Source organism: Cyanistes caeruleus, chromosome 8 (genome assembly GCF_971803275.1).
Source record: "Cyanistes caeruleus chromosome 8, bCyaCae1.hap1.1, whole genome shotgun sequence".
Taxonomy (NCBI): Eukaryota; Metazoa; Chordata; class Aves; order Passeriformes; family Paridae; genus Cyanistes; species Cyanistes caeruleus.
Window position 1 is genome coordinate 30,046,691 of NC_141708.1, and position 28,000 is coordinate 30,074,690.

A 28,000-nucleotide genomic window follows, 5' to 3' on the forward strand; every position below is an offset into this window, starting at 1 on the left:
CACGTGCCAGTCGTGTCTTGCTGCTTAAGTGTTTTAAATCGAGTTATCCTTCAGCATCTCCCCAGCACACCCCGCGCAGCTCACTCACTGCTTCGTTGTGTTGACAGGAGCCCGCAAAGCCCCGCGAACGCTCCCTTCCAGGTGTTCACGGCAGAGGGGTCAGGAGGAGGTCGCTTCGGGGAAGGAAGCGACTCCGGCCCCGAGATCATGCCCCCGTCGACTGCGGACACCCATGCATCCATGCATGCATGCATGCATGCATGCCTGCCTGCCTGCCTGCCTGCCTGCCTGCCTGCCTGCCTGCCTGCCTGGCCGCAGAACTCCCCACGCCTCCGCATCCCAGCCGCTCCCCGCTCCACGTCCCCGCTCCACGTCCCCGCTCCGCATCCTCGCCCCGCCCGCCCCGCCCCGCGGGCTGATTTACGGCTTTGCTGAAAACGCCGCCCCGCTGCCGCCCCCAGCAACAAGTCGGGTAAGTGCGGCGACCTTGCGGGTGGCTGAGGCCCGCGCCGAGCCGGGGCCCGGCTCCGCTCCGCTCCAGCAAGGCTCGGGCGGCGGCCGAGGCGAGCGGAGCCGGTGCGGCCGTGCGGTTGGAATACCGCAGCGGGTGGGTGCGTCGCCGGGCGCCAGGCGGAGATGGCGTGGTACCCCTAAGGAATCGTCGGGAAAGTTTCCCAAGTTTCCCGTGGGGCGTGGACGCGGGCTCTTCCCTCCCGGCGAGGAATGCAACAGACAGCCCGGGATGAAGGCGGGCACCCCTGGCCGGAGCCGCTTGGCAGCGTCAGCCTCCCCTTCCGCTGCCCGCGATGCGGCGATCACACCAGGTTCCGGAGCCTCTCCTCGCTGCGGGTGCACCTGGAGTACAGCCACAGCTTCCAGGAGAGCGGTCTCCTGGCCAGGAGCAGCCTGTTCTCCCCGCTGAAGGACACGGAGCTGGTGTCTCCGCCGGAGCCCGCAGCCCAGGGCAGCCCGGAGAGCCCCGGCGACTCTGCCGCGGGGCCCTGCCTGAACTTGGGCGGCGCGTCCTGCGGGAGCGGCAAGGGCGAGCTGCCGCGGGAGCCGGGAGCGGAACGGCCCGGCTCCTACCTGGCCAACTATGTGTCGGCTGAGTCTCCCAGCAAGGTTTCCAAACCCGGCCTCCCGGCCGCTGATTCCAAAGCCTCCTTCGAGGCACACGTCAGAGAAAAGTTCAACAGGATGGTAGAGGCCGTGGACAAAACGATCGAGAGGCGGATCGACAAGCTTACCAAAGAGCTGTCCCAGAAGACGGCGGAGCTGCTGGAGGTGCGGGCAGCGTTCGTGCAGTTGTCCCAGAAGAAGCAGGAGGTGCAGCGGCGAGAGCGGGCCCTGAGCAGGCAGGTGGATGTGGCGGTGGAGATGATCGCAGCCTTGAAGCAGCGACTGAGCGAGTCCGAGGAGGAGCTTCACCGGAAAGAGGTGTAAGTGGGGAGGCGAGAGCCGATGGCTTGGCGAAGGCTGGCCAGCTCCTGCGTGAGTGACAGCCCTTGGGGGAGAAGAGAGGGAATGGCTCAGTTGCTTGCTGATTATGAAGCCTGGAGCTCACCAGCTTCAGATCGCTGTATTTCCAGAGTTGTAGCCCATGTGACCATGTCCCCTGCAAGGCAGTGGACAGCTCTCTGAGCAGGTGGTTTTCGTGTTTGACTCCCTAGTGACTAACAGAGCGGGGACAGCTCCCTGAGGTGGTTTTCATGCTTGACTCCCCAGTGACTAATGTCTGCACTTTCTAATGCCTGTGTTGTGCCTCTGGTTTCATGGGGGTAGGGAAAAGTAGAAGCTGTCATCATCATGTAATCTGATTTACACTGACACCTCTAATGCATAGTCTTTTTAAGAAGATACAGGTAGATAAGTAGATGAAGTATGTGAGAATACTAAATAGCACCTTTTCTCTTAAGCCATCTCACCGTGGTCACTCCTGTGGAGTGCAATAATCTCCTGTGCATCAATGAAGCTTTACTGGAGACAGTGTTGAAAAGGCCACGTCCATGTAGTTCATGTCTGGTGTTTTAGACGGACACAAGAACTGAGGAACAGGAATCACTTATTTAGGGATTGGGAAGCAGATTCCCGAGTTCTGACTAACCTAAGCCATCTGAAAATATGTTCATGATGCATCCATTAAAAATGTAGTGATAGCTGATTCATAATTTATACATGAACTACTTAGTTTATTCATCACTTGCTGAAACCTTTCAGGCTTTTCAGAGCAACACAAATTATTTTAGAGAAATGGAAATAAAGAGCCTTGGTAATGGTGTGTCTCTAAACCAGTTCATCAGCTTACAAAGGGAAGACGAGAAGTGGTAGTTGCCATGACACTGATCTTACAAGAAATAAGGAAGGTGGTGTAGGAGTTCAGTGTTGGAAGTTTGGAGGGCTTTCATTACTCCTTCCTGTAGCCTAAGGACAAGAAAGAAATCCACAGCAGTAGGAACCATCTATCTTGAAGCAAGCTGTAGATTTTCCAGAAGAGGGGATACATAAAGTTGGCGGAACTTGAGCTTCTGAGAGCTTCCTTGAAGGGATATTCAACAGAATCCGTCATTTTAAAGTATTGGGTGATCCTCTGGGAAGAGAAGATTGAAGGACTTAAGCTGAAGATAATAGTGGAACTGAGGCAGATTTGAAAGTATGCTGGAGGGAAGCCATGAAGATAACATAGTTTCAAGTAGTTTTGGTATTCTTATCTGGCCAGACTTCCCTCCTGGGCTCTTTCACAGGGTGAGTCATCCTATTCTAGAACAGTATCTTAGAGGGGAAGGGATTTTTCTATTGAAGGTCCTTCTTCCCTCTGCAGACTACCAGGAGACCTCAGGTAAGCAGCTGTTTTAGGCTAGATGCAGAATTTCAGATATCTCAAGTTAAGTGGCATGAATCTTACCCCAGACTAACAGCAGAATGTGTTTTAAAAAATCAAGACTATGATCCCCAAAGGAAAAACATGACTGTTGAGAGAAAGAAACCATTCAGTGGAGCAAACCCAAAGTTCTGCAATGCTATAGAAGAAGAAAAGACCTTGTGGGAAAAGAGGAAAGGGGCAATTGAGTCATTCAGGTAGAGAGAATGAGTATCATATGGGAGGATGGCAGAGGACACTGATCTTTGAAAAGAAAAAGACAGCTTAAGTTTTGATTTTTAACTGTATTAGGAAAAGGAACAAGGAAGAGACCAATTGCTCTTTGGCAGACTACTTAGCAGCGGCGCTGTCAGGCTGGTGTTTTGAGACCCAAAAAGACTGAATACAGAATGAGAAGTGGGAAAACATTGTCCTTCACACTAGGACATTGTCAGACTCAGGAAAGAGGCAGGAGCTCAGATGATTGCTGTTAGAATTCTAGTCTTGAAAGAAGGAGGGTGAATGCATAAACCAATGATGAGGTAGCTCTTAAGTTGGTATTACAGGCAAGGCTGAAGGTTACTTGGCTAGTAAGAAACACTAATCAAGAGAGGCAGCTGTACAAGAGACTTCAGAGTACAGGATATTGCTCTTTAGGATTTTGGTTCCACTTTGAACAAAAAGCCTTGGAACCAAGAGCAGCAATAGGAATAAGTGAACAGCTCTTACACATGCATGGTAGTGGGTAGGATGGAAAAAGATCATCCCTGAGTACCAAGGGGGGAGGAGGGAAGTCAGGTTATGCTATTGCCTGTGTCTGTGCCCAGCCCCACAGCATTGCCTCTGAAGTTTCTCTGAGGGCACTGGGAGGAGAGGTAGGGTGTAAGAATAGGTTGAATTCACTTAGGGAAAAACTGGGAGTGTGCTGGGCTTTTTCTCATTTAGATGGTTCCTGCATTTCCCATCTTGGGGGATAACAAGGTGCCATAGAAAAATGCACCGTTTGGCTTTCCAGTTGAAAAGTCATTGTATAATTAGCAAATTGGGAAGGAAGGTAGGTATAAAAAAAATGCTTTGTAAGAACAGGAGGGCTGATAGTTCTATAGCAGCTTTTCAGATTTTATTCTCTAAAAATCTCTAAAAAGCTAACTGGGACAGTTAGTTTTGCTGCAGCAGCAGGGAAGCACTGGGTGGTGTGCTGTAGCAGATGAGAGAAAAAAGGGTGTTCATGACTTTGGTAACAACAGTGACACTTGTCTGGCTTTCTCATGGGCTATGGGTAAACTCTGAGACCTGTCTATATATTCAATGCTTTGTGTGTTCAGAACTTACTTGGTGTGCTAAGAAGACATTGTCCTTCAAAAAAGGAGGCTCTCAAGATTCTGGAAGAAGTCCAGATGATTAGAAAGCCAAACAAGACTAATAGAAATTGCAGAAGCAGTTTTCACTGCAGATTGTGGAAAGTCAAAGGCATCCCTTAGGGACTGCTTTGATACTTCCTGACCTTCTGAAATAAATAGTTTCATTGGTTTATTTGGATTTTTTTTTTTTCATAAGCAATCTTGTGAATATAGATAACTTTTCCTAAAATTAGCATTGGTGTTGAGCTAGTGTAGCCGCAAATATTTTCCTCTAAGCAGCAGAAAAAAGAAAACACCTTCCCTGAAACATCTGAGTGTTGGTTTAGACCATCAGCAAGAACAAGGCTGCCCATTTCAAGAGCTTATAGAATCAGTAGGGTTATTTCTTTAGACTTGTCTAGTTGATTATTTTTTGTTTGTTTTAAATAAGGCAGTCCAACAAAGACAGCAATGAAGTTACCTTTTTCGTAAAATTTTCTTTGTTCCCTTACAAAAATAGCAGTGCCAATGTGGTGTGTTCTGCATGTTCACACATGCAGGTGTGTGCTGTGATACTGGTGTGAGGCCTTCGTGGGTGTGTTGAGGGGTAGGACTGCTGGAGGTACAACACTGACTGTACTAATATGTAGTTGAAATAGTATTATTCTAAGAACAGAACTGCTGAGCAGAGGAATTATTTAATTAGAAAATGTGTCCTGAAAGGGATTATTCAGTGTTTGATGAAGGAGAATCAGAATGAATACTGTGATCTTAATGATACCACAGAAGCATGCCTAAAGGGTGTAAGACTTTGTTGAATAAGATACCAAGAAAGCCATTGAAACAAAAGTCAGCTATGAACTTAACTGATAGAGGATTGTTTCTGGATGTTATGTAAGAAAATTGAAACTGGTAGAGTTTGATTTTCAGTAAGTCTGAACAGGGTAAGCATTGGAAGCAATGGTCTTTGGCTGGAATTTACCTTCAGTGGTAACTTAAACATTTTCACTTTGTCTCCTAATCATAGAGTAAGATCATTAATGTTGTACCTTGCCATATCTCCCACAGTAATTTCTCTAACCAGTCTAATGTATTTGTTTTGAGACTGGTCATGCCTCTGCTCTGACATAGTCTGGAATGCAAGAATTATTTCAGAATAGCTGTTGTGGGCAGTAGTTGTTCTTGCCAGTGGCTTCACCTTAAGCTTGCAATTAATGAAATGATCTGTGCAGATAACATCTTGACAATGGCATTAAGAGCTGGCTTTTAGAGATTGTGCAATTTGTGCTTTAAAACAGCTTTCCTTAAAATCGGGATTTCAATTGTACATCAAAACAGTTTTGATTTGCTTGAAACAGAGTACAACAACAATTACAAATTGTTCTTCCACCCTCAGTTTTAGGTAATCCTGCTCTCTCTTTCCTGTTTTTTTTCATCTTCCTACTCCAGAGATTACTCCCCGCCATGCAGCTGTAAGGGTTTAAGCTTAACATGACTATCCCACAGAATGGCTCTGTGAAATAAAGCTTAAAATCTTCAGTCACCCCCGTAAATTCAGGGCTCAGATCTAGAACACAGCCCACTGAATGGGTGCGATAATTTTCTGAGGGAGGAGGTGTGAATGTCTTAAATGTGCTTTTAGTGGTGTGGTAATGTGAAACCATAACCTAATGAATAACAGCAGTCTTCAGGCAAAAACACCAGTTGGGTTATGGATAAGGTCACTGGTGTTAATACTTAATGAATTTACATATTAAATATTTTGACAAGTAAATCACTTTACTACTTACTGTGATAGGAATTTTCCTATCTTCAGGTAAAATAATGTGTTTGGTTTTCTATTTTTTTTGGCAGTTATGCTAAATGTAATTTTCTAAAGTGATTTGGTATGGGGTGCAGAATCTGCATGGAGCCTCATGCTTATCTCCACCTACAGAGCAGCTGCAGGTGTTAGTGTTGCTGTGCACAGTCCTGGTGCCAGTGCCATGTATCTGTGGGGAGGGCTTGATTGCAATGTGAGAACTCATTAGCCCTTCTTGTCAGGTGTTAAGGAGCTGGAGCTGTCCCACCCTCTGCATCTACTCAGTGTATCACATGCTTAGCTACTGAAAGTCACATAAATACTAAGCATACCCCAGGATCTCTGTGCTGGCAACTGTACCAGTAAACAAGAACTGCAGCTTGCTCTTCCTAAAGGAACGCTGAATAATCTAGTGGTAAAGGCAGAAGAATAAATGTCACCTAGTCAGCCTATGATTTATAACTTTATTTACCACATCTCAGCCTCCATAAAGAAGTTTTTGGGCTAGGCTGTAGTTAGGATGCAAAATGCCAAACTACTTAAGTCTAGTAGTTAATTCCTTGGCAAAGTCAGATTAAAATAAAAGTTTTGGCAGCAACTTTCTTACTTACAGTGAGTTCTTCACCCTGAACTTGTTTTTTCAGCTGAAGACCTCTGAGGTGCCTGCTGTACAGCAATAAATTTCCCCATGACTCCTCTGGTTTTGGGAAGAGCTTTCTGACACCGGCAGTACAGGCACCTCCTGCTCCTCTTGGATACCTCCCAGGTTGCATTCCCCCTTGTCTTTCCCTTTCACTTGTCTCACCTTGTTGCTGGCAGCTCAATACATTCTCTGCTCACCGGGTAGCAAGAACAATTCTCTCTTCCTGAAAGGTTTCATCTGACAGGAGCACACCCCCAGAGAAAGCAAGAAACCCACCTTTCTTCCTGCTGCCCAGTCACAGCCCTGTAAACATTTTTCATACAGTACACCTTAGTATTGGTAAACTATGAATAGATGAGATTACAGAAATATAAGAGATCTAGGGTGCACTACGCATCATCTACACCACTCAGAAAATGTAGTGTCAGGATCTGTTGCTTACCCTTATAAGTGTTATAAATGCAAAGGCAATTTCGGGTTATATAAAAGAGAAAATTTATTATCAAACAATAATAAATTCGAACAAAGAGAAAAAACCACAATAAAATAAGCAGCGCAGCGCTGGGTGGACAGGGTCTATACGCAAGGTATAGATGCTCCCAAATCCACGCCTGAGAGTCTTTTGGCCTGGGTTTTTATAGGCAGTTTGTGTCCTGAGGCCAAATTCCAAGCAGGCACCCTTTGCTAAGAGGTTCTTGATTGTTCGAAGAATAGATTTCCTGGCACTGGAGAATAGGGTCAATAGACGTTGGGCAGAGGCTCCTCATATGTAAAGAGGTCCAGGATGTCTTTTTGATATCATTTTGGTCCGGGCCATTAGGGTGGAGTGGTGGCACCCGTCCTGGAGCCGATGGCTATCTCGGCTGGCTCCTCTTCCTTTGTCTAGTTTCTCCATTTCTCCAGCACAGGTGGTCAGGGTGGAGGTGCTCAGGCTCCGCGATATCTCGTCCGGGCCCGTTCTTTTGTTTGTTCGATGGCCCGTGTCCTGCCCATTCTTTCGGGGCTGATGTGCCTGCTTGCGATTGTTATCTGGGTACTTGGCTGTAATCTGTTGCTTTGGAAGAGAAATCCTGCCTCGACTTGGAGGAGGATTTCTCATTCCATATTTTCATCATTTACAATTACATATACTTTATTTAAACCTTTTCTTTCGAATTTTTATTCATCCAATTCTTTATTACAGTCCCCCACCTAATAATTTGACTACATTAAAAATTCGTATTATTTTATTCAATCTTACAGAGGGATGAGTGTGAGATTAACCACATTCACTTTTCTCCCAGTCTGATATTTTGCTTTTAGGATTTAACTCGTCTTTATCTCTGGAGAAACAGAATACTTGGTCAAATTGTAAACATACCCGGTTAACTTCACTTTTTAACAACTCTAAAATTATTGGTTCATTATTGAAGGAAGCTTTTGTTTCATGTTTCAAATTTCTATCTTCTTAATACATTTTTCCACTTATAGTACACGTTTTCAAGTTCGCTTTATTGTAACATAGGATTGATTTTGAAATATGCTACAAAGGTGGATTGTCTTTTTCTTCTGATCTAGATGGTCTTATTACATTGACTATAAATTGAAATCGGAGGAATCCCTCCCACTTCTCTCTTGTACCTGAAGTGGGTAGTTTTGATCTTTTGTCTTTCAGGAGTTTGAAACTGCCCGTCTTTAAAACTTGCCTCTGAGCGGTAACATCAGACCTCCCCCTTTAATTTACAGATCTTATACTGAGTGCCGTTGGAAAAACACATCCCCTTTTGCAGTTCTGGAGGACAGTCAATCTTTCGTCCGGTTTCTGTGGCAGTCTGACACTGCTCACACTTCCCCAGGGGACTCTCCCCCGGAGGTACCTCGGGACTCATTCCCTCGGCCAAGCACACGGCTAGGTTCAGGATCATCAGGATTCTCCACCATTGCATCCCTCTGCTTTGCCCTTCGCCCGTATAGGAACATACGGCGGGGATTATCATCTTCTCGGCAGCAGGGACTGTCTTCAGGGGCCCTGGTAGTCCTTAAGGCGTACCTTCTTTTGAAAGTAGCTCACCGAGACGATTTAGTTGGGTCTGTCTTACACAGTACTTTAAACTTTAATTGTTTTTCGGCACTTGATTTCTAAAGCCTTGGCTTTGGAATCTAACTGGCCTCTTAACCCCTTTTGGAACAATAGGAACCACTCAGGAGAGTTTAGTTCCAAGGACCCCGCCCGGGTGGCAAGTGTTAAGAAACGGCTAGTCTCCTCCTGTTCTTTCTCTAGACACTTTGTGCACAATCCTTTAGGTTTGTACCCTCTTAAACAGTGGGCTACCCAAATCTGTTTACAATAAGCACACTCGAAGTGGATAAATGGAAAACAATTACAATCAGGATTAATACAACTTATCTGGTCGTCACTTGTCATTTGTGATGACGCCGGAGTTTGATTTTCAGTTCTCTCGGAGGTGTGGTGACTTTCCACTCGGAGGAGTTGTAATCCGTTACTTTTTTTTTTTTTACTCGAGGTGAGTGTGTCCAGCTCCTTTCTGCAGTCCGGACAGCTGTGTCTGTGGTCAGGAGGATGAGAAACGGTTCTTCCCAGTGAGGGTTGAGGGGGAGCTCTTTCTAAGCTTTGATCAGGACTTTATCCCCAGGCTGCATTTGGTGTATGGCAAATCCCAGTGTTGTGCTTTGGGGAATCAGTCCTCTTTTCTGCAGATTGGTTAACAAAACTGCTCGTTTTGCCTCTTTATCCGCTAAATTGTTTCCCCTTGTATGGAATTGTCGTCCGGTCTGGTGTCCTTTTACATGAACCACAGATATCTCCAGTGGCTCCCTGACCGCTTCTAAAATTTGTCTAATTATTTCCTCATGTACCAATCCTTTTCCTTTAGTGTTGATCAGACCCCTTTCTTCCCAAATTTTCCCGAAGGTATGCACTATCCCAAATGCATATCTTGAATCGGTATAGATGGTTCCCCTTTTTCCCTTCAAGCCTTTGAGGGCTTTTAGGAGAGCAAAAAGTTCACAAGCCTGTGCTGACCAATTTGCTTTTAGGGGACCCGATTCTACAGTCTGTCCTGTTATACCATTTATGATGGCATAACCCGATTTACGTTTTCCCTCCATCATTCTCGAGGAACCATCGATAAACCATTTTTCTCCTCCTTCCAATTCCTGATCCTCCAGATCGGGTCTTACTTTAGTTTGTAATTCCACTGCTTCAATACAATTATGTAGTAGCTTTCCCGTTGGTTCCCCGTACAAAAATTGCGCAGGGTTTTGTGCAGAGGTTGTCCTTAATTCCAATCCTGGCGAACTGATTAACATGGCTTCATATTTCAGAAGCCTTGAATCGGTCAACCATTTCTCTGCTTCTTGTTGTAAGATATTTCTTACATCATGTGGAGTATAAACTATCAGGGGAGCTCCAAACGTTACTTTTTTGGCTTCCCCAACCAACAGTGCTACTGCCACAATTGCTTGCAGACACGTAGGCCAGCCCCGACTGACTGGATCTAGGATTTTGGACAAAAACCCTATAGGTTTCTTCTTTTCTGCCCATTCCTGGGTTAAAACTCCCTGTGCTGTTTGTCCACTTATGTCGACAAACAGTTGAAACTCTTTTCTGATGTCTGGTAATGTTAGAACTGGAGCAGTGACAAGGGCATTCTTTAGTTCTTGAAATTTAATTTCGTCTTGCCCTGTCCATTTTAATCGATCTGTATTTAGCCTTTCATACAGAAATTTCACCTTTTCACTGTATCCCTCAATCCACTGTCTGCAATATCCCATGAGCCCTAAAAATTGCCTAATTTGTCTCTTGGTTTGTGGGGCAGGAAGTTCAAGAATTCCCACCACCCTCTCGGGATCTAATTTCTTTTTCCCTTGTGATATCCAATGTCCAAGATATTTTACTTCGGGCTCGGTGAATTGCAACTTGGATTTAGACACTTTCAACCCCTTTTGTCCCAGAAAATTCAGCAGGGAAATGGTACATTTCTTCACCTGCTCTTCCGTGATCCCGGCGATTAGCAAATCGTCTACATATTGTAATAGTTTTGTCCCTTCCTCTGGAGTGAATTGAGTGAGTAGCTGCTCTAAGGCTTGTCCGAACAAGTTCGGAGATTCAACGAATCCTTGTGGAAGGACCGTCCACCGCAATTGCTGATTTCGATTGGTATCTGGGTCCTCCCACTGGAAAGCGAAAAAATCCCTACTCCCTTCATCTAGAGGACATGTCCAGAAAGCATCTTTTAAATCAATTACACTATACCATACATCCTCTGGTGAGAGTCTGTTTAGTAAAGTGTAAGGATTTGCTACTACCGGAAACCTGGTTCGGGTTCTAGCATTTACAGCTCTCAAGTCCTGAACCAATCGGAAGTTCCCATCGGCTTTCTTTACTGCCAGGATGGGGGTGTTATGTGGGGACATGCAGGGCTCGAGCGTGCCTCCTTTAAGCAGCTCGTCAATTATTAATTTCAAACCCTTCCTCCCTTCGGCTGGGATGGGGTATTGTCGGATCCTTATCGGATTCTCTGGATTTTCAATTTCAATTTTGATGGGAGCAATATCTAATTTTCCCACTTCCCCCTTTGAGTGCCATACTCGGGGGTCAATTTCCTTTTCATCTTTTGAAGTTAAATGCAACACCTTCACTACTAATTCTGAATTTTTCACAATGATATTTATTCCTAAAGCTATGATCATATCTCTTCCCAATAGATTGTAGTCGGCTTCTTCTACAAGCAACAAATTTCCTAAACATATCTTATTTTCTGACTCGATTTCCACCTCCTTGATTACCGAGACTTTGAATGGATCTCCTTTTGCGCCAATTACAATTACTTTTTCTTTACTCGTTTCACACCCTATAGGCAACTTCTGCAGGGTGCTTCTCTCAGCCCCGGTATCAACCAGGAAACTCATTTCCTGGCGGTGGGGACCTACCTTCAATTTTATCAAGGGCTCCTTTGCTGTTACTGTCCCCATTTGGAAGAGCCCAAGACTTCCCTAATCTTCTTTAAATATTTGTTCATCTTTTATTCGTTTCCTGCAATCCTTTTTTATGTGTCCTACTTTCTTACAGTAGAAGCACTCAGGAAGATCCTTTCGAGGAGGAGTTTCCTCCTTTTGGGATCCTTTTTGTTTTTTAGGTATCGGTTTACCCTGTTTCTGTTCGTGTTTTTGAACTTCTTTTACTGCAGCCACTAATATTTTGGCTTGAAGTTTCTGTTTTTCGTCTTCTCTCCTCATATAAACCTTCTGAGCTTCCCTTAGAAGCTCTTGGAGACTCTTCTCCTGCCATCCATCAATTTTCTCAAGTTTCTTCCTAATGTCCTCCCATGATTTAGCCACAAACTGCGTTTTCAGCAGGACCTCCCCCACCGGAGAACTGGGATCAGTCCCGGAGTAAATCTGCAGACTTCTCCGCAGCCTTTCTACCCATTCGGTAGGGGATTCCTCTTTTCCCTGACATTCCCCAAATACTTTACTAATGTTTTGACCTCGGGGAACTGCCTCTCTTATTCTCTGAACAATCATGTTTCTTAAATTCACCATGCTCTGCCTGCCCTCCTCCCTGGGCATTCCAGCTCGGGCTTACGCTAGGCCATTTCTGGTCACCTGGTGTCCCCTGTGGACTGCGTCGGTCCCAGTCTCTGATACCGGCTTGTTTAATCATTTCTCTTTCCTCTTGATTAAACAGGCGATCTCAGGATGGCCATAAGATCATCGTATGTGTAAATACTACTTCTTAAAAAGTTATCCAGCTTTTCAGCCACACCAAAGGATCGTCTAACAATCGCCCCACCTCCTTTTTAAACGCTCGCACATCCCCGGAGTTAAGGGGAACATTCACAAATCCAATCACTGCCGGGGCTGTCGGTACTTCCCTGAGAGGGAACAACCGGTGCTCATTCTCACTACTCTCTCCCCCCCCTCCTTGCCCATCATTTTTGCTTTCAAACGAGTTCTACTTGCAGGAGGGGAACTGAGGTTTGTGGGGGTTTTCTCTTTTGTTGATTGTGGGAACTCCCCTGCCACCCGGTTACCGGTAGGGACCCCTTCAGTTAAGTGTGAGGGTCCCGGCTGTGGCGGCCGGACCGGCAAGGACGGATAGAGCTGTCCCCAGCCTTGTGCCGGAGAAACCTCTGAAGAAACTCTTGGGGTTATGGTGTTTGCAGGCGGGGAAAGGGGAAGGGCTGCTGGCATCGCTGCCAGCACCGAGTCTCCCGCTTGAGACACATGCATCCCAGTGGGTTGGTCTCGGGGGCCCGAAGGTGCTGAAGGCACCACTTGATCTGGGGACGACGGCCCAGCCAGTCCATGGTACGGGGGAGGTAAGTGGTCAAGGGGTTCTCAAGATTCAGTTTTCGACTCACGTTTTTCTTTTTGTTTCATTGGGAACAGCTCTACCCTGGCGTTTAACCAGAGCTTAGCATATTCCCTCTCCTCGGGGTCCGAGGGGTCCTTGTTCTCCACATAGGAGAACAACTTATTACAGGTCTATTTTTTCAGATGTGCCTAACACTGGCTAAGTAAGGTGACTTCTCAACTCCTGTCTTCCCCAAACTTCTATACAATAATGTATTAATTTTTCTTTCGATTTCCCTTCCTCAGGGGACAATCTTCCCAGTGTTTTAACATTTACTTCAAGGGACTTTCCAGCGGGATGTCTGGTGATCTCTCCTCCGGATTGGAGGGATTTTTCCCTGTGCTCTTTCTTTGTAGCTTACTTTTTCTCTGCTCTATACTTCGCAAATATACTCGTTACACGTCCACCTTTCAAATGTGCCCACCACAGGCTAAGTGAGGTGGTTTCTCAGTTCTTGCCCTCCCCAGACCTCGGCACAATACCAGATCATTTTTGCCTTAGATTTCTTTTTTTTTTCTCAGGGCAATTTTCCCAATATTTTAACATCCATCCCAAGGGACTTTCCGGTGGGATGTCTAGTGATCCCTTCTCTCTCTCAGAGGGACCCTTTTCATTACCCTTTTTCTGCATCTTACTTTTTCTTTGTCCCATATTGAAAAATATCTTACCTTTCTTGCGTTGTGTTCGTTCCGCCTTTACTAGATGAATCAAAGTCTTTGCCAATACTCACCTCGCAGTTAGCTGTACTGGAGTCTCTTGTATTCAGCACTTCGATTCTCTCTTGGACCTTTGCCTAGGCCCATTGACTGAAAGGGTTTACTAATTCCCGAGCTCGACAGGACGTCCTCTTCCCCTTTCAGCCTCCTGTGATCGGTCCCCCAGGACCTCCTTCGTCCCAGGTTTTTACAATCGTGTAAAGAGAGAACTTTCTCACACCGAATCGCTTCCTTCTTGGCCGGCCAATTCCCTCGCGGGAGGATGGAACCGCGACCTTGAAGTCCGCACTCGCTCCGTGATCAGATCACGTCTCACACAATCGCTCGATCACCCGCTCAACCTCACAGTACTTACAGCTATTTTCCTGCGAGGGTGTCTTCGTGCACAGATGACTTTTTATGAGCTACCAAGCCGCGGTTTTCTCGAAGTCTCCTTGCCTTCCCGAGCTCTCTGGATCCTTTCTCCCTTTTTATTGTGGTTTTTCCTTAGCCTAAATTTGGTTCGGATATAGGAATGTGCTGCGGAGGTTCTCGGCTCACCAGGCCGCTAAAATCAGCGGGGGTACCCGTCCTGGGTAGCGAGATTCTCCTGCAATTTCTCCTATCCGAGTCACGGCACCAATCTGTTATAAATGCAAAGGCAATTTCGGGTTATATAAAAGAGAAAATTTATTATCAAACAATAATAAATTCGAACAAAGAGAAAAAACCACAATAAAATAAGCAGCGCAGCGCTGGGTGGACAGGGTCTATACGCAAGGTATAGATGCTCCCAAATCCACGCCTGAGAGTCTTTTGGCCTGGGTTTTTATAGGCAGTTTGTGTCCTGAGGCCAAATTCCAAGCAGGCACCCTTTGCTAAGAGGTTCTTGATTGTTCGAAGAATAGATTTCCTGGCACTGGAGAATAGGGTCAATAGACGTTGGGCAGAGGCTCCTCATATGTAAAGAGGTCCAGGATGTCTTTTTGATATCATTTTGGTCCGGGCCATTAGGGTGGAGTGGTGGCACCCGTCCTGGAGCCGATGGCTATCTCGGCTGGCTCCTCTTCCTTTGTCTAGTTTCTCCATTTCTCCAGCACAGGTGGTCAGGGTGGAGGTGCTCAGGCTCCGCGATATCTCGTCCGGGCCCGTTCTTTTGTTTGTTCGATGGCCCGTGTCCTGCCCATTCTTTCGGGGCTGATGTGCCTGCTTGCGATTGTTATCTGGGTACTTGGCTGTAATCTGTTGCTTTGGAAGAGAAATCCTGCCTCGACTTGGAGGAGGATTTCTCATTCCATATTTTCATCATTTACAATTACATATACTTTATTTAAACCTTTTCTTTCGAATTTTTATTCATCCAATTCTTTATTACATAAGCAAATGCCAGGGTGCAGAGGTGGGTGAAAGGGGGCAGGAGTCTGCTGGGGAGAATAGCAGAGCAGTAAAGAAATGATGATGAGAGCAGAGGAGTTCTCAGGGGGAGTTAATAACTCCACATAACTGTTTCTCAATATAACAGAAGTGCTCCAGATGTAGAATAGTCAGTGCAGGGTAGCAGAGACCTCTTATTAGAAAGGGCAGCGCTTCAGGTCTGAGACAGGCTTTAATAAAATGATTCCTGTTTCAGGTGAATGCTGCTGACAAGGCTGTGCTGTCAAGACACAGAGCCCAGTGGGCCCATTGTCGTTCCGATTGGGAACAGCTAGAAAGAACGACACTGGACTCTCAAGGGAGTCACAACACGAGAATTCCTTAGTTTATTGCTTCATCCCTGTCTTATAGACCGATACGTGGAAAGTACAGAAAAGAAACTTATTGGTTAGCAAAGTGCTACATCACCATCATTGGTCAGGGGCACTCTGCCCCCCTGACTCTCTCCTGCAAGGAGAAACGAGAGGCTGCAAAACAACACCTGCAAGGCTGTTTAGTGTCCCTGAGAATTGTTTTAATTCCTTCTCATATTTTTCCCAGGATACTTTCTCAGGCAGCCTGAGGAGCCATGCGGCCTGCAATTTGTACAGGCACTGTGGTTCAGATTTAGCATCCATAATTCACCCTTTTCTGTTAGAAAAAATAAAAAAGGCAGTGTTTGTTATATTCTACTGGGCCCTTATAGGATAGAGAACAAACACAGCTCAAGAGGTTTCTTTACTAGAACTTTGAATGGATGCTGATCTAGAATTCATCTAGAATTTTGGCTTATGTTTTGGTATGTAAGAATTGTTCTCCTTGCAAGGACTTGATGGCTGAGTCTAATATTTCTAATTCAGTGTATTAATACACACACTATACAAAACACTATATACAACATTGTTAGTCTATTCGAATTGACAGTCTAACATGTCAATAGAGTAGTTTGAAAGAACATTAAAGTGATAAAAACAATGCACAATGCAATTTATATGCAATTTATGCTGCTTTGATCCCCTCTTCTTATCCCGCTTTTTTTTTTTTTTTTTTTTTTTTTCAAGTATAATTGAGGGATTTTTGAGGGATTTATAAAGTTTACATGGTTGTTGTTGTGTAGACTCGTCTTAGGATGATTTTTGGTTATTAGAACAGTAGTTCATGAATTTCAGGAGGTTCAGGGAACTCGAAGTTACTATCTCCTCGCGGCTGGTTGTCAGTTTTGTAAACACAAGACTTAAAAGGTACAAACTGAGTGAGTAAGTTTGGGTCCCGCAGGGGTTGCAGGACTTTGGCGCGGCTCAGGCCGCTGGAGTTGACGAACTTGTTGAGGCATCTCCTTGGGTCGGTGCAGAAGGTCTCGGCGGAGTGGCTTGCTGCTGTCTTTCTTTCTCCCCGCCACCTTTATGGGTGCGGGGGGGTCGTTGCTAGAGTTCAGATCGGGAGCGCCGCACGGCAAGCGCTCTCTCTCCTTCTTGCACCTCTCCGCTGGAGCGCGGGGGGAGCGCAAGGGCGAGCCGTCTCGCGCACGCGCGGGGCGAGCGAGGCCGCCAGCCTCTCCTCCCGCGCTTTCTCGCCGGTGCTTTGGACGCGCGGGGGGGGGCGATGCTTGCCACGGGCTTGGCCCCAGCTTCTGATCTGGGTTTGGGCTCGGCTTTTTCGGGGTTCTCGCGGCTGGTGGCGGCGGGTAGGCGCAGGAGGAGCGAGGTTGCTGTTTCTCCTCCCCCCGCCGCTTTTCTGCCGGGGGGAGCCGCGTGCCCCGCCGCATTGGTACACGGGGGGTCTGTCCGCCAGGGGCTTGCGGCGGCGGCTCGCGCGCCGGGCGCGGGGGGGGCTGAAGAGAGGCCCCTCTGCTGGCAGAGCCCGCGCACCGAGCTCCGCGGATGGCGGCCGCTCAAACCTCTCTGGAGAGGGAGATCTCTGAGCCGCAGATTGCTCCCGCTCACTGCCAAAGTCTTCCGAGGGTCCGGGCAGAGTTAAAAGAGCACTATGCAGCTCATCCACGGTTTCATCTCCCGGTCCCTTATCTTGTACAACGGAGGAACTTTCGGCATCAAAGTTTCTCATCCGGTTTCACTGTCCTCAGACTGGCTCCGTTTCAGCGCTTTAAAAAGCACTCCCCAGGTGGCTGCCAGGCTACACACGCTGATATCTCCGTTAATGAATTCCGACTATAAATGGTTCTCTATCGACAGCCAAAGTTCGAGATCAAAGGCATTGTCCATAGTTATATCAAAACCTTGCTCTTTCACCCACTGAAATAAAGCACGCATGGCATCTTCAGAAACACTGAGTCCCATGCGGGGCAGGGCATCCTGCCATGCAAGGTAGGCAAGCTGTTCATCAGCTGAAGTACAGTTCCCCATTATGAGGACTTTATCTTGGCGGCTCCGCGAATGCAATTATGCACACGCTATCGGCTCAGACCCGGGAATTTTGAGCTCTGCTTCGCCAAGACAGCCGTTCCAAGCCCGCTCACTGGCAGGGCTCCACTATCCCGTTGGTTTCCAGAACCAGCTTCCTCTAGGAAAGCCCGGGAGAATTCCACTTACCCCTCTAGGGGGAAGGGCTGGCTTTTTCCCGCTCACTGCTTACCCTCAGGGGATTAGCAGAAGTCACGTCGGTTGCTTTCTGACCTCGGGGGTCGGCTGCACTTCACGTCGGGTTACCGAACCTCAGGGGTCGGTTCAACATCACGTCGGGGTCACCAGATGTCGTTCCGATTGGGAACGGCTAGGAAGAACGACACTGGACTCTCAAGGGAGTCACAACACGAGAATTCCTTAGTTTATTGCTTCAGCCCTGTCTTATAGACAGATACGTGGAAAGTACAGAAAAGAAACTCTTATTGGTTAGCAAAGTGCTACATCACCATCATTGGTCAGGGGCACTCTGCCCCCCTGACTCTCTCCTGCAAGGAGAAACGAGAGGCTGCAAAACAACACCTGCAAGGCTGTTTAGTGTCCCTGAGAATTGTTTTAATTCCTTCTCATATTTTTCCCAGGATACTTTCTCAGGCAGCCTGAGGAGCCATGCGGCCTGCAATTTGTACAGGCACTGTGGTTCAGATTTAGCATCCATAGGCCCATGCTGCTATGCTCTGGTTTATGCCTCTACCAAGTAGGCCGCACAGTATTCACAGCTTCAGCTTCCCTGACTTCGTGAAGAGCAATGTCAGGCCTCTGTGGACATCCTCTTTCCACAAGCATAAGAATAGAGAGTGAAAGACAGAAATCCTGTCACATAATCCTCAAAAACTTGGCAGAGGTCTGGAGAAATAAATTTAAAGTAAACTAAAGAACATAAGCAAAAAATCTTCACAGCTATCCAGAAATAAAATTGAAGGGAGAGGGTCATCAGTATGGCTAAGAAAAAGTCTGTGAAAACTACAAGAGACAAGAAAGGCAGATAGACAGATAAACAACAGCTGCAGGAAACTACATGAGTTTGTTTAATCATCTACCTATTGTTCACAGTGGAAGGAGGGTAAAAATTTTTCTGGGAACTCCCTTCAGGTAACCAAGGCATAGCTGTGGCATGAAATGAGCTCTCTGAGGAAGAAGTGATGGAGCAAGTAGAGAGACCTATTAGTCATCACTCCTCAGGGCTTGATCTTGTTCTTCTGAGAAATGAGAATGAAGTGGAAACAAAGAAAGTAGCTGAGCTAACAGAAGTGCTGATTATCAGTGCAAGGTGTGTGACAGAGCCCTAATGCGTGTTTGTGTTCTGACTCCTGTCATTCCAAAGGAAATTTACACAGTGTATTTCAGCCCAAAGGAAAATTTTTAGATTAAATTTGTTAAAGGCAGGTTCATAGGCTGTACAGAGGCAGCTAAACAGAGAGAAGTTATGGGTATGCTACTACTGCTCCTAATAATGTTCCTACAAATAATGGCATGTAGGATGCCAAGTTATTTTTAGTCTAGAAAGCAAGGATAATACTAGGGAATTTGTTGACATTGAGTCTCTTCTTCTCCTGATGCTTCTCCCTGGCCTCCTTATGGCATATTGAGATATTTGTAGGAAAGGAAAATCTGTTGGTGATATTTGTGCCATAGAACAGGCAATTAATTCATTCTTACTAATTACCTTTGCTGAGACAATTTCAAATGTTAGCATTCTTGAAACTATCATCCTTTTAAAAAAATGCCAGTTACTCATGTTTGTGGCCTCCTGCTGCAGCAAAACTCAGCCACTGACTGTGTCCCTGGGAGGGACATCCTCATGGTGTCCCAGGCTGGCAGCTCCCCACTCTCTCACCTCCCCAGTGGAGGGTCAGCAGCCAGCCAGGCTATGCACAGCTCTTCCTTACCCAAAAGGAGAAGGATTTGGAGCCAACCTGCTGAGTTGCTGTGCTTTTGAGATCCCTGCCCTGTTAAAAAGGACCCTGAAGAAGCGGCAAAGGCTTCAGATTGCTCCTATTTTAACTCAAAACCATCAGGAAATCAAAGAAGTTAAAGTGTGGTTACAATAAAGCCCTAAAATTGACCTTAATGAGTTTAGATGGACTTCTCCCTAAGCATTCCTCAGTGGCTCTTTAATATAAGGTTGTTCTGGGCAAGATAATAATCACTAAAACTGTTCAGATCCTTGAAATTAAATGGATTAGCTGATCTTAACAAACAATTTACCTCTGTTTCTTAAGCCATATTTTATGGGCAAGTTAATATAAACTAATATTCATCGGTGCTCTTCGTCCAAACAATATGTGCTTTTACCTCATTCCTACCATTAGATCAACCATGTAAACAGAACTCGGCTGTAGTATAGAGCAGGCAAGCAACAGCCTGAATCCTAGGTGAATGTCCATGGCTGAACACTTGTGCCTGACTCATAGCACAAATCAGCTCACTGTTGAAACAGCTATAAAACCAATTAACTACAACTATGCTGAGTTAAAACAGCAAAATGCAGAGGAACTTTGGATTTGTTATAAACAAGCTAAGATTTGAAAGGTTATTTCTGCCACAAACTGTTTCATAATTTCTACTTAAAATGCTTTTTCCTCAGGTGATTTCTACTGAGCAATCTTGCCCTTTCTTGTTTGGCAAGCACTGGTTCCCTCAACTCCCACCCATTTTGTACAAAGCAAAATTTAACATCTCTTTATGGGCAGAGCAAAAAAATATTTATCCAGGCATTTATTAACCAGGGAAGTCTTACATGCTCAGATTTGTCTTCTTTTGTAATACACGCTTCAATCTATAACCAAACTTCCACCCAAGTAGTCCTCTGATAGTGGAGGTGCAAATGGTGTCCTGATTACTGACAAGCAGATACAGCTGTCTCCATATACATTGAGAAGTGATGCTTAATGATATTTCTACCCTGTGGACCACTGAAGACTATTTTTCCAAGATACCAAGTAATGTGAGAAAACCCCACCTTAAACCCACTGTCCATAGACTTAAATTCAGCATTCAGGTTTCCAGATCTTGATATTGTCCACAAAATGTTGAAATCTTCTGATGAATTTGAAGAATGGTGAAGGAGAGTAATTAGCCACCACAGGCTATCACCGTGACAAACTGAAGAAGCATGAGTAATTTTTGACAATGGTGAGACCAGGAACCTGCTGTTATCTAAATGTGGCCTCTTTGCAATGTTTCCATCTTGCAGAGAAGTTGTTACTTTCAACCACTTCCTGGAAGAAGCAGCAGAAAAAGAAGTGCGGGGGAAAGCCAGGCTCCAGCACTTCATTGAAAATTTGTTGCAGCGTGTGGATCTGGCAGAAAGGCAGCTAGAATATTACCAAAACCAGCAGATGGTGTGCAACCACACCAATGTCAGCGAGAATGTGGTAAGCCAGCCAAGTCCTACCCTTTACTGTCACCCTCCCCCTGCAGCCAAAGTACTGGCGTTTGAATACAGGTGGGCTCAGTGGCTCATGCTGATCGCTACTGCCAGCTGATGTGCATTTGTGAAATGTTTCTTTAGGTGTGTTTTGTTTGTGTTTTAAACTTCCACTTTACACGAGGGAAAGGAGCAGATAGCATAGGAGCAGCAGTAGCCAAAGGTGGTTAAGGGAGAATGGAGAGTAATGAAATATTTGATACTTAAATTTTTTCCAGCTTTGCCTATTGCTGCTGTTTCCTTTGCTGTGAACACTTTTTTTAATGTGACTTGGCAGTCTTTTTGGGTTGCCTAAAATTTCCTATCTTCAGGAAAGGCATAGATCCCTATAGGTGATATATCAGCTTCCTGGCAAATCATCTTGCTTTTAGTAGTTACCTATCATGGGACTCTTAGAAATAGTGAATGGATTCCCACAGGCCTGTACCCCATGGATTAGAAATCCAAGAATGTTACTTTTTAAAATACATTATTTCTTTAAAAGCCCTCATTTTAAATACCTAAACCCAGTATTTTCCTACAATGCTTTACATTTATATGACAAGTTTTAGGCACAAGACTTCCACGGAACATTTCAATTTAATTGAATACCCTATGCTGCCTGTACTAAGTAGTTGCTTACCGTGGGATGTGAGAAGAAGGCATTTGATCATGCACAGCACTGAACAGATATGCAGTGGTGGAAAGGAAAGGTTCCCAGAGCTACTTGGAAGACAACAAGTTTTAGGTAAGACCTGAATAAATGTAGATGAGCTGAAACCCAGTGCAGGCATCTCAAACTGTATCTGTGAGAAGATTATGGGGCACCAGTCAGATGGGCCTCGATATTAAATCATCTCCCTTTCTCTGGATGTATTTATCATGATGCCAGGCTCAGTAGTTTCCCTTGGGGAGGGCTGTAATTTTTAAGGCACCTGCCCTGCTTTCTGAGTAACTTCAGCATTCCTCTAAGGTCATCCATCCAAATATTGACCATCCTGACCTTCAGGAGGTACAGGAAAGTATACCATGAGATGGCTCCAGACTCCAACTAAGAAAGATGACAAGCAAAGTCAGGCTAGGTAAAAAAAAACATCTGCAAAGTGTGGACAGTACCAGGGACAGAAAGAACATTTACAAGAACATAATAATTTTCAGATGCCAGATTTGACTTGCTTGTCTCAGTGACTTCGTTACATGATATTCAAAGGCTCAGTGTAGAAGCTCTGATGAAAGCTCAATATAAAGAATTTTTAGTATTAAAATCGATTTAAACTTAGCTGGCATTAAACACCTCCTTTTCTGACACCCACCAAAAGAGGGACTAGACAGTGTTTCCACACTTTGAACCAAAATGCTGTAAAAAATGAAGCCATGCAAATTTGGGCTGGCATTGAAGCTATGCTGACTCTAGTTGGTCTCAGGATTTGCAGGAGTGGGAGAGAAATGCTAGTGTCCTCGCCCTCCACCCTTCAGTGCAAATCTGGCAGAGCCAAGGGTTTGTAGCTGGACTTTCCTGGCCACTTGTGTAAAGGAAATGTATCACTGAAAAATTAAAGGATTTGAGAAAAAGTTAATTTCATATAGTTTATTCAGCCACTGCCCTTTATTAATTATCTTGAACACAGTAATTACTTTTCATGGTATCCATACTGTTTAATCTCATGTGAAAAATCTTTGTTCAGCCCACACTTCTTTAGCAATTTACTTTGATTATAGTTTCAATAAAAATAATGGGAAAAATCCAACCACTAACAATTCACACATTATTATTTTTAAAAACACATTCATAAGATGGAAGAGTAATAATCTGTAAAAGAGGCAGCTTTTTTTGTTTCTTTGAATGTTCTAGTTTTAACAGCATGTGAGAATGGAAATACAGTTTTAAAGATTGTGTATATTAAATAATTGATTGTTAATTAATTGTATATTAATTACTTGAAAATGTAATAGTAATAACCTGGTTTTGTTTTCTTTTCAGTTTACAGACATTTCATTAAATAAGAAACCCAGATGCCTGTATGTATATCTCCCTTTTTTTTTTACTTAAATACACTAAGTTGACATGCTTGCATTTCTGTTTTTACATTTTACCTTATAGGTTGGGACCTGCATGCGGTCTATATTTATGTCACGTAATTGAGGAAAAACAGATTTCTGTTAAAACTAAACTAAAATCAGATATTCTCTGAAGAAAATAAAGGATGCTGATTTTCTGTTAAACAAATTACTCCTTCCTGCTGACTATAATAGCCGATTGTGAAGCTACAGAAGCTCAATCTCTTTGGCAAACACAGTTCAATTTTCAGTTGAAAATGTCTTTTAACATTCTATAGGTAGGAGAGAGACAGTTGTTATTTCCTAACTGACAGTAACAATCATGAAAGGAAACAAGTGCCTTGACAAAGCATAGGCACTAAAAATCTCAGCTTACTCAAGCAGCTGTCCTGGGAGCAGCAGAACTAATTGGGGCTGGTCTCCCATGTCTTTGTGACTTGGTCATGAGTCCCAGCAGGTGGTTTGGAGCATCATGTGCTGCTTGGCCAAGTTGACAGACAGTGCACCCTTCTTCAGGGCAGCCTTTCCTTGTGGGGACACCAGTTTAGGACTTTTTCCCATTACATCACCACAAATCACTCTCCATAACACAACAGATTAGGAATATTGGTGAGTAGAAGTTCAGACTCTTGCAGTCACATACGTTGTGGAGCTGCTGCTTTCAGTGAAAAAGCCTTTCCAACATCTGGAGCTGGCAGCTTTGCATTTTACATGCAGTGACTTGCGTCTTCCTCCATCTTGATTACTTTCTTACTTTGACTGTGAAATGGGGACAAACATCCATCCTTCTCTACCATAAAGTCGTTGAATTTAAATACGGTTTAGCCCTTTTAGGTAGACCTTCAGATCATATTGACCTTGACCTGGTTTTAATAGCTTCATTCAGTGCAGCAGAGGACCGCCTAATATCACCTGCAATAATGCCTATGTATGCTTTGGGAATAAATGATGTAGCTTCTTCACCATAACAACATTTGAGAAAAACAGAATACTGCATCTTTAAACAGCAACTAAGTAATGGACTGTAAAAAACAGTACCCAAGAACTGATGGTAAACTGAAGTGGCCAACACTTGTGCATATACATAGGTCATTCCTAACCCCCAGCAAGTGATCAGAGCCCAGGCCTGCACCAGGCCAGGATGACACAGTGCTTGCAAGCTCCAGCTTGGACCTGCACAGCATTTCATCCCCCTAAACCTCCCCCCACTGAAATCTTTTTAGCAAAACTGCTAACCAGGTAATGCTGTTACATAGGTAAGACTTAGTTCCTACAATGTGAGATGGTACCCACTGCCTCCTACCAATAAATACAGACTTCCATGACATCCTTCTCATCTTCCTAAAGAGCAGGAGAGGCTTTACACTGTACACACGTGAGTAACCACAGCTTTTTCCAAAACTGACCTTGTCAAGGGTGCAATATGATTTAACTCCCAGAAGAAGTAATACTATAGATACATGCTTTTCAGAAATAACAGGCTATGGAAAATAGCCCTATGGGATCCCTTAAGAGGTTGACTTGTACATCAGCACACCTGCTCTTCTCTTCAGTCACAGGAGCTGGGTAGACATGAGCTGGTGCTTTATGTTCATATTTCTGCTGTTACACTACATGTATCTACTGTAAAACATTTCAAGATTGAAAGGACGTTAATGTTAAAAATTAAATGTTAGAAAGGATGATAATGATCTTAGCTAAACTGTGGAACCTGTTTAGATGTAATATTTCAGAGCAGAGTGCATGGTTCAACCTTTGCAGCACTGAGCACTTTGCTGTCACTCCACCTAAGCTCACCAATTCCTGCAAATCTTGCTGGGCTTGAACCATCACAGAGAGAAAAAGAATTCAGCTCACTTTGGCCTTTAAGCTTTCATGGCCTTCTTCCCACCAGTTTTTGTGTTCCCCTTTCTTCTTCTCCCAGTTTAAATCAAAGCCTAAAAGGGAAGCTAGAGTTTCCCTGGATGGGTGGTCAGAACAAAGGCAGAGCATGGAGTTTCCTGAGCTATTGGCCATTTGAAGCAGCATCTCCCAGGGTGCTGTCCAGGGCAGCACTACAGAGATTCCACAAAGTCTCTACAGTTCCTCAATCTACTTTCTACTCTTACTGGTGCTATGTGGTCTTCCGAAGACCAAGGGGTATTCATTCTTTGCAGAACTTTGATGTGAACATGTGCATCTTTAAAATCCCTGCAGACCGTGAAGTCTAGACCTCAGTAAGGTCTCAGCACTCCAAAATCAGCAGAATGCTGATCAAAATAAAACTGTAGGTGAACACACATGAAGAGTGGACTAATAACACGTGTAGGGGTTATTTTACTGAGGAATGCTTTTGAATACTGAGAAATGTAATTCATCTCAACAGAGTTAAAAACTCTGTTTTTAACATGCAGCCTCATTCTGTAAAACAAGAGTATATATTCAAAAATGGAAGTGTTTGGGATATTTTGGGGACCTATCAGTTTGCAAGACTGAGTAATAGTTATTAATAATAACTATTAATAGTTACAGTTATAATTAATATATTATTTAATTAACAATAGTTATAATTGATAGTTATTAATAATGAATTATTATTAATTTCAGGAGCCGAGGAAGCCAACATGCTTCATATAATATCCCTGATGCAAAGCCACATTCCTTTCAAAAAGGAAGGATCTTGTTGAAAAAAACAAAGGACGAAAAAGCCAGCTTGCAGCCAGTGAAATGCTTCTATGAATCTGTTGATTGCCCAAGAGAAATATGGAGAGCACAGAAGAAGGGTGAATCAGTCTGCTGTGCCAGGAAAGCGAGTGCAAAATCAAAAATGGGTAAAAAGGCCAAACCGCTATAGGAACGGTGAGCAATATACAGCAACATAGGAACTTGGCTTCAACACAGCAAATATTGAATGAAGTTAGTCATCCTACTTTTTCCTATCCATCTGGCCACGCCAAAACATATCAGATATAATATACAGAAATATATACACATGGAAGTTTTATATTATTTAGTTGCACCATTCCCTCTTTGGGCACTATAAAAAAAGTGACATTTTATTCAGTTGATATGGAGGTTTTCCTATTCCTTTATGTATTTATTCATTTATTTAGTCACTTACAGAGCTTACTTCAAATGACTGCAGTTATCTTGCTGGGCAGTACTGTGGCTGTGTGTTTAATTGTTTTAGTGGCAACATGTGGCCTGGTAATTTATTTTCCATTTGTGTTATTCCTGAAGTTCAGAGGAATCCGTTTAATTGGCACATAAATACTCAATCTTTCAGCATAGGTAGGTGTAAGATCAGTGTATAAAAGACCTACTTAGATGCAAAAGACCTACTCAAAGTTGTAGGAGTTGTTGAAGGCTGTTTACAGCAGTAGATTGCTGATTGCTACCCTGAGTTTTTGGCTATAAGCACATTTCCATCTTTTATTAAATACATTAAACTACTTGATTCTGCCAGCAGCCACATTGTCTATTGGTATAAGTTTGGGCTCCTTTGAGGTGTCCCTTAGCAAGGAGACCAAAAGCTGCCCTGACAAGCACAAGCCAAATTGGGCCAGAGGAGGAATGTCAGTGCCAAGTGCCAGCAGCAGGTTATCTGCAGTGGTACAGCAAGTGACAGGCTAAAGCAGTGTGTTACTGCATGGCATTGTGTTCAATGTCTCTGCTTGGTCTCAGGCATTAGAGGCCCAAATAACCATGATTATAACCCAAATCCTTCACATTTTTATCTCTGAAAATTCTTTAGAGGGCTGAGAGATTACTGACTTTGAACCCAAGTGCAAGGCGGTTAGAGATGACTGCAGAGCAGGAATGTATATGTTTACGCTGGTTTGTGCCAATTAAAAGGATCCTTATTTATCAGAGAATCTATTTATCAAGATGATTTTTTAAGTGTACAGTTTTTTGGTAACATGAATCCTCATGTCATGTTTACAGATACAAACATCCTGATGATGTTACTGATGAGATTTGTTTTCTCAAGAAGTAGAAAAGATAGGTGAGACAGGTCTATGTGATTTATTTTTGAAACACTCATAACAGATGTAAACTGTTTATGTGGAAGGTGATTTTTACAGTATGTGTACAAGGATTTGTGAAAAATGTTTTTCGTTTTTTATAATTATGTCTGTAAGCAGAACTGAGTATTAAAAGACAATGTATCACGATTACTGCTGCAATTAGCATCCGAGTTGCAATATTTTTAAAGCAGAAGATGACCAATCAGTCAGCTAGGATCAGGTAACTAGAGATATAGAACATTTGTCAGTGTACAGAGCTCCCAGAAAGTAGCAGAGAGAAGAGTGAGTATTATTCCTCACTTTTATTTTAAATAGTGTGTATGGAACAATCAGATACACTGTTTCAGTAGCAAGTCACAGTGTAAAACCAATTCAGGTATTTAGGTTGTAATGATATTTCAATATTTATTTAACTATGTCACAAGGCCACACTTGGCCTTATGCTAGGCATTGTGTGTGGTGAAAAGGAGTTGTTCATTGTGTTGCATGGGCTTGGGTCAGATTGTGAGTTACAACCTTTATAGGCAAGCTAAAACTGAAGCATTCTTGAGCTTTTTCTATTTCTTCCCACATCCTTCCATAAAACTGAAAAAAGGATCTTTTCTGAAGATAATAAAGGTGAACATTAGAAAGATAATAAAATAAAATATATTAATTTGTTTCTTTAGCCACTTGACACTGGAAGAATATTTTTATTTTTAAATGCCTATCTATTCTGTTAGTCACCAAAGTTAAGTGCAACTACTAGTTCACAAATGAGATGTTTATTTTATCATTTATCATGCCAACATCTTGACTGTAAGTTGTCCTTTTTGGGGGGAGGAAGAGGAAAAGAGTAAGAGAAGTTCCATGTTTTTAAACTTTTCAAAGCTTAATTTACCCTTACTTGCTAAACAAATGCCAGTTTAGTAATTAGAAAGAAATTGGATTGTACTGTAATCCCAGGTAAAAGCTTTTAGAATATAAACATTCTAATAATAAATATATATTTCTCAGTTA

General features: G+C 43.9%; 2 protein-coding genes across 5 annotated transcripts in view; one reads left to right on the forward strand and one right to left on the reverse strand.

Annotated features, from left to right (window-relative positions):
* RTKN2 (rhotekin 2) overlaps positions 1–1,407 on the reverse strand; it is a 58,687-nt gene extending 57,280 nt beyond the window's left edge. Inside the window, exon 1 of one of the 3 annotated variants that reach the window (XM_086899792.1) lies at positions 1,248–1,407. The gene's annotated coding sequence lies outside the window, so the exon portion shown is untranslated. Of the gene's footprint in view, positions 1–7; positions 401–1,247 lie in introns of those variants that run through there. The other 2 variants (XM_086899793.1, XM_023930216.2) reach the window with 2 other exon arrangements.
* ZNF365 (zinc finger protein 365) lies at positions 353–28,000 on the forward strand. 2 transcript variants are annotated; one of them, XR_015289797.1, is made up of 5 exons: positions 401–1,439; positions 20,724–20,904; positions 21,572–21,684; positions 22,918–22,955; positions 25,581–28,000. XR_015289797.1 is itself a non-coding variant. In XM_086899795.1 (4 exons), the coding sequence occupies exons 1-4, from the start codon at positions 724–726 to the stop codon at positions 25,825–25,827; spliced, it is 1,182 nt and encodes a 393-aa protein (XP_086755921.1). In that variant the 5' UTR covers positions 353–723; the 3' UTR covers positions 25,828–28,000. The 2 variants fall into 2 exon arrangements, 1 of the variants encoding a protein (XP_086755921.1); XM_086899795.1 differs by lacking the exon at positions 21,572–21,684 and having other exon boundaries at positions 353–1,439.